At 48.5% G+C, this 12,594-nt stretch overlaps 1 protein-coding gene across 6 annotated transcripts in view; it reads right to left on the bottom strand.

The window, feature by feature from the left end:
* The window catches only part of LOC146859432 (beta-galactosidase-like), a 356,754-nt gene that overhangs the window by 69,324 nt on the left and 274,836 nt on the right, over positions 1–12,594 (bottom strand). For all 6 annotated transcript variants that reach the window (XM_085650133.1, XM_085650132.1, XM_085650130.1 and 3 more), the window contains one exon: positions 7,255–7,329. In XM_085650133.1, the coding sequence (XP_085506259.1) occupies positions 7,255–7,329 (75 nt within the window). The remainder of the gene's footprint in view (positions 1–7,254; positions 7,330–12,594) is intronic.

Raw genomic sequence — 12,594 nt, 5'->3', positions numbered from 1 at the left:
AATCTAATCTCTAGTCTAGAGCCCTTCATGGCAGTAACGGTCACACTTTTACCATTGACCATGAGAAATTGTGATGAGACCACTAAGATTCGATTAGCCACGGAGAGGTCCCTGTCACTCACTTACCTCGAAACCCCAAACGTTAGGAGGCAAAGAACTCTCCCCCAAACTCACTCTGGCCGTCTCTCTCTTCTAAAACAGTCAAACTGAACGGGCTAGACGGGGTCCTGAGAGCCAGGAGATGGACACTGTGCAGATCTCTATTGCAGAACTCTGCTAAGAGCAGAAATTGCACAGGCTACTTTGACGCCAATGACTCTCCGGAGATGTCTCTGAGCACCTAATGGGATGCGCTGAAGGTAGAGGTTAGAGGGGAACTTGAAGCATTATCAGCCACGGACAAGCGAAATGGAGCAAGAACACAAACTTGGAAAAGGAACTCAGAGAGACAGAAAACAAGCACAAACTCTCAGGAAACGAGCAGAACTGAGAAAAATCGCACCTCTAAATGGCACTTGCATGCCTTTTTATTGAATATTTCAGACAAGGATCTGTCTCTGGGAAGGAAACCTTATAAGCGTGGTAACAAAGGCCATAAACTGCGGGCCAAGCCCTTCAGGTGAAACAAAAGAGGGCAGTCACAAAGTGTATTAAAAAACAAAAGAAATATCGAGGAGTGGCCAGCTCCGGCAAGTTATACAAACAGCTCTATATCAATGGGAGAATCTCTCAGCAACACTGGAGGAAATTAACCTCCTGACTCGAAGAGCAGACCATATCCTTTTCAACAGACAAGGTTTACTGGTCAGCTGGCCCCCTGGATTGCTCAAATTGCCCGGCTCTGACGGTTTCAGAGGTGAATTTTATAAGCCTTTTGTGAAGTATCTGTTACCAACCCTGTTGTGTGTGTTTCAATCCATGGCAGACAAAGGAAAAGTAACTGACATCATGAATGGTTCAGATGTTGAACTTTATCATGAATGCTGCAGATGCGAAGCTTCATCGTGAATGCTACAGATGTTGAGATTCATCGTGAATGCTGCAGATGTTGATTCATCGTGAATGCTGCAGATGATGAACTTCATGAATGCTGCAGATGTTGGGCTTCATCATGAATGCTGCAGATGTTGGGCTTCATCATGAATGCAGCAGATGTTGGGCTTCATCATGAATGCTGCAGATGTTGGTCTTCATCACAAATGCTGCAGATGTTGGGCTTCATCGTGAATCCTGCAGATGTTGAGCTCCCTCGTGAATCCTGCAGATGTTGAGCTCCATCGTGACTACTGCAGATGTTGAGCTTCATCGTGAATGCTGGGTTTCATCTTGAATGCTGCAGATGTTGGGCTTCATCATAAATGCTGCAAATGTTGGGCTTCATCATAAATGCTACAGATTTTCAGCTTCATCATGAATGCTGCAGATGTTGGGCTTCATCATGAATTCTGCAGATGTTGAGCTTCTGCCTGAACTGGGAAGAGAAGGGACGGCAAGTTCGATAGTACAGACAACTGAATGCTGATGCTAAACTCTGTGTGAAGTTATTTGCCAACAGAATATCAGCGATCTTACCAGATCGAATACGTAAAGACTGGCTTCATCTGCGACAGTTAGATGCTTGAAACTGTTAGGACAGTCCACCATGTTGAAAATCAAGCAAGGAACAGATGTCATTGACTCTTCTGGCCCTAGACAGCGGAGATACATTCGAGAGGATGAGCCGGTCCTACGTAGAGCACGTGATGACAAGGTTTGGGCTCAGGGAGGACTGGATTGGATGGTTATGGCACCATATACATTACCACGTCATAGGATCATGGTTAATGGGATCTTTTCAGAGTTCCAGTTTAAGGAGGGGAACAATACAGCGATGCCCGATGTCTCTGTTGCTCTTTGAATTGGCAATAGAACTCTGAGAGGTGGGAATACAACAGTGCGCACTGTAGACATGTAAGGCCTGGAAGTTGGCAGGGCACAAGATTTCGCTCTTCGTGGGTGAGGTCTTGCTTTATCTAAAAGACCGTTGAGATCAGTCCCTCACTTACTGAAACTAGCAGAACATATTGGGAGGACTTCCTAGTATAAAATGAACGTAGATACATTCAAAAGGCTACTTTCATAAGTGGATAAGTAAAACCGTGACAGCAGCACATAATATGTCCCTTTTAGGATGAAGATCAACTCGGTGAAATATCCAAAGGTCCGTACTACTGTCTTCTTCTCAGATGACAGGTTGCACCTTGAGATCACCATATTTAATGCAATTTTAAAAAAAACAGTTTTAACTGTGTTTTCATACTTGGGGTGGTGGACAGACTTCATAAGAGGACAGTAAATCTTATTAATTGTATGAATTTGATCTTGAACTCTTTGAGCTCACTTGTGCTGAGTTGCACTAGTATAGACCGCATTGACGGTCGGTGGCGATTATTGGGCCAGAGTGAGACGCCATCTTTGTTGGGGCTCTGGCTGTCTTCCCGACTGAGCAGTCAATTAACTCCGGGGTGTGTACGCACCGCGGGCGCGCCAAAGACAAGCCGGTCTGCACCAATCCAGACAAGGCAGAGGCCAGGAACCCTGGTCGTATCCACAAAGTTACATCTCACTCCTCTGACCAATTACATACCCTACATATAAGTACTAACTGTAGCTGCCTTCACTGGATCGACTCTTGTTCAGCGACACTTGCTTGTAATTTCGTAATCTGTTTAAATGTGCAGCCTCAAGGGCAGTGTTATATCAGGGGAACTAATCACAAGGAACTGGACATGTGGCGGGTGTTTCTGATTAACTGCAAATTACTAGTGTGGCATAAACTAAATCTGCTTTCACTCATATGCGATGATCAGCCAATGTGGCATTTTTAACAGAAACCTGTGATGTGATCGTCTAGAGAGGGGGGTGGCGGGGGGAGGGGAGGTTGCAATAATGCATCAGGAGGTGCTAGGCTGTGTTCTTTCACCTTTACTAGGTTGTGAAAACACTTTATTTTCTATTACATCTGCTTCCATCTTTACCTTGTCTGGTAGCGTGGTGTATCGTCCTCTGGGCCCAGCTGTAAAGTTTTTACAAGCTTTACCGGAGCTATTGGCTAGCCGGAGGTTAAAAAAAGCTAACCACACTTGTGAGGGATCTGAATATTCATCTAGATGATCCCAAATGTTCTAATGCTACTAACCTTGTAAAGGATCTACCCTTCTTACAGCTGGTTCAGTTAATAACAGCACCAACGCATAAGAAAGGCCATCTTCTTGACCCAGTTTTTACTAACCTCTCCAATACGCAAGTTATGAGGCCTCGACAAATTACTTGGTCAAAGCATATTATGATTCTGCCTCTCCTCCGGGTCAGGACGCTCGCAGTTCCACGATACCGGGGATCACCACTTGTGGTCCAGATTAGACCTTATCGAACTGGAACCGACTCTCCCCAATACTAGACATGACTGAGGAGACGAAATCCAAGGGGCTGCTTGAAAATGTAACGAATGGATAAAGGCATCCTTAGATTTGAACATCCAGGTTAGGAATCACAGACTTGCACGCTAAGTGAGGAGGGCTTCATGGCTTAGTCTCCATTTACAAGGATTCAAAAAAGAATGGAAAGGAATTCGGCAAAAACATACGATTCTAGTAGCAAAGTGGAATATAAGAGAGCAGCAAGAACAAATTTATTTACACTATTAGAAGCGGACGCTCCACCTACGATGCGTTCAAAATAAACTGCTAATGCGTCCAGGTCTGGGATAGTGAAATCTCTTGCAGCCCTAGAGTGGATAGGGCCTGCGCCAGCACCATAGGTGGCTCTTTGAATGACAAGGCTAACCTTTCTTTTTAGAAAGTTACTGATATCTACGCCTCTTTCCCGGGCAAGGTAGAGCAGCCGAAGGCCGCGCCTTCTCTGTGCCAGCCTAAGATGTTGAGGGGAATCTTCACCTCCTTTCAGGTCGTCGGGGAAGAAGACCTCGCGGTGCTAATGAATGCAGTAAAATGGAGTTGTCCACTTGCCCGGGCTCTCACGTTCATTGTAATTCAAGGGGCAGGGATCATTTGCCCGCTGCTTCAAGAGGTGCTTAAACTGCCTCTACAGAGTGGCGTAGTGCCGTCTTCTGAAACATGTAGTGGTAAAATCGCTTCTATAAAAAACAAACCCTCTCTAGACCCCTCACTAACAGAAAGCTAAAGCCTGGTATCCCGGTTGTCTTGCATGGGAAAGCAGGTCAATCAGAAATTATACGCATTTTGGGGAAAAACTTACATGCTTCATCCCACTCAAACTGGCTTTCGTCCCGGACACAGGACAGAGACTGCCCTTGTAGTAGTTGTGGAGGAAGTTACAATTACTCTAGATCAAGGGGGTCAGCAGCAGTTATTCTGTTGGATATGATTGCAGCTTTGATACATTATCTCAGATGTTACAGAATTCAGAAGTAACCGGCCTAGCAGTGAGATGGCTATCTTCTTTTTCAGGAGATAGGAGTTTTCAGGTCTATGACAAGCTGTTTTACTCGGAGTCTTTTTCCCCTAAAGTGTGGAGTTACCCAGGGATCCTCACTGAGTCCCAGAGTATTTAACCTGTACGCCCGGTCCTTTGTTTGACTGGCCAATCTTATGGACTTTCAATAGCATCATATGTGGATGGTACTTCGGTTGTAGTTTCCCTAACTCTGGAAAGCCATTTCTAAATCAGAGAAACTTAAACCATGCCTGAAGGAGATAGCAGACTGGATGGCAGTCATTTGCCTCAAACTCAACGGAGATAAAACGGAAGTGATGGTGGTCGGCAATGACTGTAACTGCTGGTCAAGGTTTGCTGGCCCGATTTATTAGGCAGCCATCCTTCGACGAAAGCTACGATAAAAAATCTAGGCATCTGGCTGCGCAATAAACTTACGTTTAAGACTCTGGTATACAAATTAGTGGCTAGCTGCTACAGCATTCTGAGAATACTCAGAATGATCTAAGATGTCTTACCTTCTCCATCATGGAGGATGATGGTCGAGGTATTAGTCTTTCGTGCCTGGATTACGGTAATTCTCTTTATTTAGGTTGCCCGCATTATATCTTAAGGAGACTGCAGGTGATGCAAAATGATGCAGTCCATCTGCTATTTAAGATACTGAAGCATCACCTAGTCACGAGCTCATTGGCATCCTTACATTGGCTACCCATCAAACAGATGATCCTATTTAATGCTCTCTGTATCGCTCAGCAAGGGCCCTGTGCTGTTACATCACTTGATCCGATCCGATATGCCCAGCAGAACCTTGAGATCATCAACCTTACATCTGGTGGTGACTCCGATGGTGCGGAAGGTAGAAGTGGTGAGCGTTGCTTCTGTTATCTGGTTTCTAAATTATGGGATGCTCGGCCTTTCAGGTTACACAGGACAGAATTTGAGCTGAGTTTTAGGAAGCGGCTTAAATCCCGGCTGTCTGTCTAATCTGGTGGAATTAGGGTCCTGAGCTATGCCCAGCGCTGGGAGACCCGTCCTGAGGAGCCAAGCGCTCTACAAGTTCCCTGAATAGAGTAGAAATAGAACAGAAAACTACCACATGGATCACTGTCCTTTTGAGAGCCAGTATAGCGCTGGTGGATGGCCAATGATGGAACGTACAACGGGGCAGAATCAATGCATCTCATGGCTCGAGAGGATAGTTGCACTTAAAAAAGTAACAGTATTAGGTCTCATTCTTTCAACGCACTCCCGCCTAAGCTCAATGCGGAGACCTTTACATCACTGGAAAATGTAATGTCTTTTGTGTGGCAGGGAAAACATGAGAGAATCTAGCAGAATGCACTCATGGTATCTAAGGAAACCTGGGATCAACAGACATCAGATCTTACTAAGAATCCTAAGTGACTGGTCAACCATCTCTGGGTACGTATGGAGAGAGGGGCGGCGGGCTGGTCTATAGGAATGAGGCTGCAGGGGCTGTACTTCAGCCAAATATCCAGTGCTCCGCTAGACGTCTGGGACTCCAAAGCACAGGCTAAGGGTTTCCAGTCCTTCACCCCCTACGGACATCGATCCAGAACCATATAGATTTCACAGCTGCTTATGTGCTAACAAACTGGAAACACTGGCAGGACGGAAACTGCAGAGCACTAGCCGATCAATAGGAAGGGGGACAACTTTGATCCTTCGAGAATTGGAATAAGGTGTTCAAAGTGACCGGCCAAGAATGATTTTAATACTATTAACTTACACACTTGACAAAGGGTGTGAACCCCAGTAATTAGAAATTCAGTGCCCAGGACACTTACATTCACCTTTTGAACAATTGGTGAAGTCTTTAGAAAACACTAAATGGACACTCTCAAAGATAAAGAAGATATTGTCCAATCACAATACCAAGAGGAGATGGGGTTATATAGGCTGATGGAAAATGATGCTGGGTGAAGCCGTCGCCAATATGGTGAAAAATACTAGGGAGGAACACACAGAAGAAAAATCTGTGTTCCTTTTACAATTCTCCATTACACCCTTGATGGGTTGGCGCCTGGCCCAAGACAGATCAGCAAAATGACCCTCGGCACTACCAACCAGGGAATGGGGAAAAAGGGGGCACAATCCATTATAATAGGTGTGACTGAAAATGTCCCTTATATTTCAAGGAACTTCTGGCAGCCATTAAAAGAAATAACGAGGTTCTCAATTCATGATGATTGGAAATTATTGATATAAGGATTTAAACCGGAAACGTGAGAGTCGATGCAGAATAAAGAGTGGTCTCTAATCTTGCAACTCTTACAAAAACCGAGTTGGCGCGTCACTGGAAACAGCAGTGAAAGGGCCATAAGAAAATCTGGGAATGGTGCAAAGGACAAATCTTGCGAAGACAGAGGCATAGTTAATTTTAGTTAAGGGATAATACGGTAAGACACTGCATTTTTGAAATATCAAATGTCTTTGATCCTCCATTTATTTATTAAGTCATCACTAGATGTCTTTAATTGAAAATAAAAAGGGCATCTAAAAAAATACTTTTACCGAAGAGAAGTGAATGCTCCAGGTTTGGTAAGAGTCTCCCAGACACCGGCCCTCGGTGTATTTGTCTCCCCCAAAAATGATGAAGAATCCAGAACGAGCAGGGGGACAGGATGTGCCCTCTGCAAACCCCCGGCGCGGGGCTCGGTGTGCTCAAAAAGTCTCTTGGAAATATGGTAGAGCCCTTGTAAAGTCAGTGTTACCAGAGTATCATTTCCATAAAATCAGCAGGTTTCAGCTTTAAGACAACCAGCACAGACTGACCTTCTTCAGGGGCACGTATCCATAGCCTTGTTTGATGGTGGGCGGAGGCATCGGGCCCTGTGGGATTTCCATGAACTGAGGAAACAAAAAGAAAGTTATCAGGAAAGGTGAGGCGGCGACTGTCACAAGAAAGAGAAGACAAGCCTACGCAGAGGTTAAAATCGAGAGACTGAGAGAACAACAGGGACATGGCCCAGAAGAGGAGACTGGGGCACTTGGGCAAATACACCCAGCTACAAACGGCAGCAAAGCACTTTTGAGACAGGAGGGAGGGTGCAACGTATGGGTATAAAGAACGGATGAGAGTGTAGAGTAAAGGGATGAAACAAGATGAAAGGGGGTAAGTGAGGCATTAGAAAGGGTGCAGCGCACAACTGTGAGGCATAATGGAGGGTGCAAAGCACAGGAGTGAGCCTTGTTGGAACCTGCAGTCAGGTGTGAGGTGGGGGTAAGGTGTAGAGTGCAGGTGTGAGTCCTGTGGGAGAGTGCAGAGTACACGTGAGAGGTGGGGGTAGGGAGTACAGGTGTGAGACCTGAGGGAGGGTGCAGAGTACATGTGTGAGGTGGGGGTAAGGTGTAGAGTACAGGTGTGAGTCATGATGGAGGGTGCAGAGTACACGTGTGAGGTGGGGGTAAGGAGTACAGGTGTGAGACCTGAGGGAGGGTGCAGAGTACATGTGTGAGGTGGGGGTAAGGTGTAGAGTGCAGGTGTGAGTCCTGTGGGAGAGTGCAGAGTACAGATGTGAGGTGGGGGTAGGGTGTAGAGTGCAGGTGTGAGTCCTGTGGGAGAGTGCAGAGTACACGTGTGAGGTGGGGGTAGGGAGTACAGGTGTGAGCCTGAGGGAGGGTACAGAGTAAATGTGTGAGGTAAGGGTAAGGTGTAGAGTACAGGTGTGAGTCATGATGGAGGGTGCAGAGTACACGTGTGAGGTGGGGGTAAGGAGTACAGGTGTGAGACCTGAGGGAGGGTGCAGAGTACATGTGTGAGGTGGGGGTAAGGTGTAGAGTGCAGGTGTGAGTCCTGTGGGAGAGTGCAGAGTACACGTGAGAGGTGGGGGTAGGGAGTACAGGTGTGAGACCTGAGGGAGGGTGCAGAGTACATGTGTGAGTTGGGGGCAAGGTGTAGAGTACAGGTGTGAGTCATGATGGAGGGTGCAGAGTACACGTGTGAGGTGGGGGTAAGGAGTACAGGTGTGAGACCTGAGGTAGGGTGCACAGTACATGTGTGAGGTGGGGGTAAGGTGTAGAGTGCAGGTGTGAGTCCTGTGGGAGAGTGCAGAGTACAGATGTGAGGTGGGGGTAGGGTGTAGAGTGCAGGTGTGAGTCCTGTGGGAGAGTGCAGAGTACACGTGTGAGGTGGGGGTAGGGAGTACAGGTGTGAGCCTGAGGGAGGGTGCAGAGTAAATGTGTGAGGTAAGGGTAAGGTGTAGAGTACAGGTGTGAGTCATGATGGAGGGTGCAGAGTACACGTGTGAGGTGGGGGTAAGGAGTACAGGTGTGAGACCTGAGGGAGGGTGCAGAGTACATGTGTGAGGTGGGGGTAAGGTGTAGAGTGCAGGTGTGAGTCCTGTGGGAGAGTGCAGAGTACAGATGTGAGGTGGGGGTAGGGTGTAGAGTAGAGGTGTGAGACCTGAGGGGAGATGCACAGTCATATGTGAGGTGGGGGTAGGGAGTACAGGTGTAAGGACTGAGGGAGGGTGCAGAGTACATGTGTGAGGTGGGGGTAAGGTGTATAGTGCAGGTGTGAGGACTGAGGGAGGGTGCAGAGTCATGTGTGAGGTGGGGGTAAGGTGCGGAGTAGAGGTGTGAGGCCTGAGGGAGGGTGCAGTCGTGTGAGGTTGGGGTAGGGTGCAGAGTACATGTGCAAGGTGGGGGTAGGGTGCAGAGTACATGTGCGAGGTGGGGGTAGGGTGTAGAGTACATGTGTGAGGCCTGAGGGAGGGTGCAGTCATGTGTGAGGTGGGGGTAAGGTGCTGAGTAGAGGTGTGAGGCCTGAGGGGAGGAGCACAGTCATGTGTGAGGTGGGGGTAGGGAGTACATGTGTGATGCCTGAGGGTGGGTGCAGAGAAATGTGTGAGGTGGGGGTAGGGTGTGGAGTACAGGTGTGAGGACTGAGGGAGGGTGCAGAGTCATGTGTGAGGTGGGGGTAGGGTGTGGAGTACAGGTGTGAGGTGGGGTAGAGTGTAGAGTACAGTTGTGAGGTGGGGGTAGGGTGTAGAGTACAGGAGTGAGGCCTGATGGAGGGTGCAGTGCACTGGTGTGATAGATGAAGAGGGTGTAGTGTGTCAGTGTGAGCCATGAAGTAGCACGTGTGAGACGTGATGGAGGGAGAAGAAGAAAGGACTGTGAAATGATGCAGTGCACTGGTGTGATACGTGAAGGAGGTGCAGTGTGTCAGTGTGAGCCGTGAAGGCTTGTGTAATAGTGCAGTGCACTGGTGTGATACGTGAAGGAGGTGCAGTGTATCAGTGTGAGCCGTGAAGGCTTGTGTAATGATGCAGGGCACTGGTGTGATAAGTGAAGGAGGTGCAGTGTGTCAGCGTGAGCCGTGAAGGCTTGTGTAATGGTGCAGTGCACTGGTGTGATACGTGAAGGAGGTGAGTGTGTCAGTGTGAGCCGTGAAGGCTTGTGTAATGGTGCATTGCACTGGTGTGATACGTGAAGGAGGTGAGTGTGTCAGTGTGAGCCGTGAAGGCTTGTGTAATGGTGCAGTGCACTGGTGTGATACGTGAAGGAGGTGCAGTGTATCAGTGTGAGCCGTGAAGGCTTGTGTAATGGTGCCGTGCACTGGTGTGATACGTGAAGGAGGTGCAGTGTGTCAGTGTGAGCCGTGAAGGCTTGTGTAATGGTGCAGTGCACTGGTGTGATACGTGAAGGAGGTGCAGTGTGTCAGTGTGAGCCGTGAAGGCTTGTGTAGTGGTGCAGTGCACTGGTGTGATATGTGAAGGAGGTGCAGTATGTCAGTGTGAGCCGTGAAGGCTTGTGTAATGGTGCAGTGCACTGGTGTGATACGTGAAGGAGGTGCAGTGTGTCAGTGTGAGCCGTGAAGGCTTGTGTAGTGGTGCAGTGCACTCGTGTGATACGTGAAGGAGGTGCAGTGGATCAGTGTCAGCCGTGAAGGCTTGTGTAATGGTGCAGTGCACTGGTGTGATACATGAAGGAGGTGCAGTGAGTCAGTGTGAGCCGTGAAGGCTTGTGTAATGGTGCCGTGCACTGGAGTGATACGTGAAGGAGGTGCAGTGTGTCAGTGTGAGCCGTGAAGGCTTGTGTAATGGTGCCGTGCACTGGTGTGATACGTGAAGGAGGTGCAGTGTGTCAGTGTGAGCCGTGAGGCTTGTGTAATGGTGCAGTGCACTGCTGTCATAGATGAACGAGGTGCAGTGCATCATTGTGAGCCATGAAGGCTTGTGTAATGGTGCAGTGCACTGGTGTGATACGTGAAGGAGGTGCAGTTTGTCAGTGTTAGACATGAAGGCTTGTGTAATGGTGCAGTGCACTAGCGTGATACGTGAAGGAGGTGCAGTGTGTCAGTGGTAGACGTGAAGGCTTGTGTAAAGGTGCCGTGCACTGGTGTGATACATGAAGGGCTTGTGTAATGGTGCCGTGCACTGGTGTGATATGTGAAGGAGGTGCAGTGTGTCAGTGTGAGCCGTGAATGTATAATGGTGCCGTGCACTGGTGTGATCGGTGAAGTAGGTGCAGTGTGTCAGTGTGAGCCGTGAAGGCTTGTGTAATGATGCAGGGCACTGGTGTGATAAGTGAAGGAGGTGCAGTGTGTCAGTGTGAGCCGTGAAGGCTTGTGTGATGGTGCAGTGCACTGGTGTGATACATGAAGGAGGTGCAGTGTGTCAGTGTGCGACATGAAGGAGCACGTGTGAGACATAATGGAGAGAGAAGAAGAAAGGACTGTGTAATGGTGCAGTGCACTGGTGTCATAGATGAAGGAGGGCAGTGCGTCATTGTGAGCCATGAAGGCTTGTGTAATGGTGCAGTGCACTGGTATGATACGTGAAGGAGGTGCAGTTTGTCAGTGTTAGACGTGAAGGCTTGTGTAATGGTGCCGTGCACTGGTGTGATACATGAAGGGCTTGTGTAATGGTGCCGTGCACTGGTGTGATCGGTGAAGTAGGTGCAGTGTGTCAGTGTGAGCCGTGAAGGAGGTGCAGTGTGTCAGTGTTAGACGTGAAGGCTTGTGTAATGGTGCAGTGCACTGGTGAGTTAGGTGAAGGAGGTGCAGTGTGTCAGTGTTAGACGTGAAGGCTTGTGTAAAGGTGCAGTGCACTGGTGTGATACGTGAAGGGCTTGTGTAATGGTGCCGTGCACAGGTGTGATACGTGAAGGAGGTGCAGTGCGTCAGTGTGAGCCGTGAAGGCTTGTGTAATAGTGCTGTGCACTGGTGTGATACGTGAAGGAGGTGCAGTGTGTCAGTGTTAGACGTGAAGGCTTGTGCAATGGTGCCGTGCACTGGTGTGATACGTGAAGGAGGTGCAGTGTGTCAGTGTGAGCCATGAAAGCTTGTGTAATGGTGCAGTGCACTGGTGTGATACGTGAAGGAGGTGCAGTGTGTCAGTGTTAGACGTGAAGGCTTGTGTAAAGGTGCAGTGCACTGGTGTGATACGTGAAGGAGGTGCAGTGTGTCAGTGTGAGCCGTGAAGGCTTGTGTGATGGTGCCGTGCACTGATGTGATACGTCAAGGAGGTGCAGTGTGTCAGTGTTAGACGTGAAGGCTTGTGTAAAGGTGCAGTGCACTGGTGTGATACGTGAAGGAGGTGCAGTGTGTCAGTGTGAGCCGTGAAGGCTTGTGTGATGGTGCCGTACACTGGTGTGATACGTGAAGGAGGTGCAGTGTGTCAGTGTTAGACGTGAAGGCTTGTGTAATGATGCAGGGCACTGGTGTGATAAGTGAAGGAGGTGCAGTGTGTCAGTGTGAGCCGTGAAGGCTTGTGTGATGGTGCAGTGCACTGGTGTGATACATGAAGGAGGTGCAGTGTGTCAGTGTGCAACATGAAGGAGCACGTGTGAGACATAATGGAGAGAGAAGAAGAAAGGACTGTGTAATGGTGCAGTGCACTGGTGTCATAGATGAAGGAGGGCAGTGCGTCATTGTGAGCCATGAAGGCTTGTGTAATGGTGCAGTGCACTGGTATGATACGTGAAGGAGGTGCAGTTTGTCAGTGTTAGACGTGAAGGCTTGTGTAATGGTGCCGTGCACTGGTGTGATACATGAAGGGCTTGTGTAATGGTGCCGTGCACTGGTGTGATCGGTGAAGTAGGTGCAGTGTGTCAGTGTGAGCCGTGAAGGCTTGTGTGATGGTGCCGTGCACTGGTGTGATACGTGAA

This window comes from Triturus cristatus, chromosome 3_2, assembly GCF_964204655.1.
Source record: "Triturus cristatus chromosome 3_2, aTriCri1.1, whole genome shotgun sequence".
NCBI lineage: Eukaryota > Metazoa > Chordata > Amphibia > Caudata > Salamandridae > Triturus > Triturus cristatus.
Note: the sequence above shows the minus strand (reverse complement) of the source record. Positions and strands in the feature narration are given on the sequence as shown.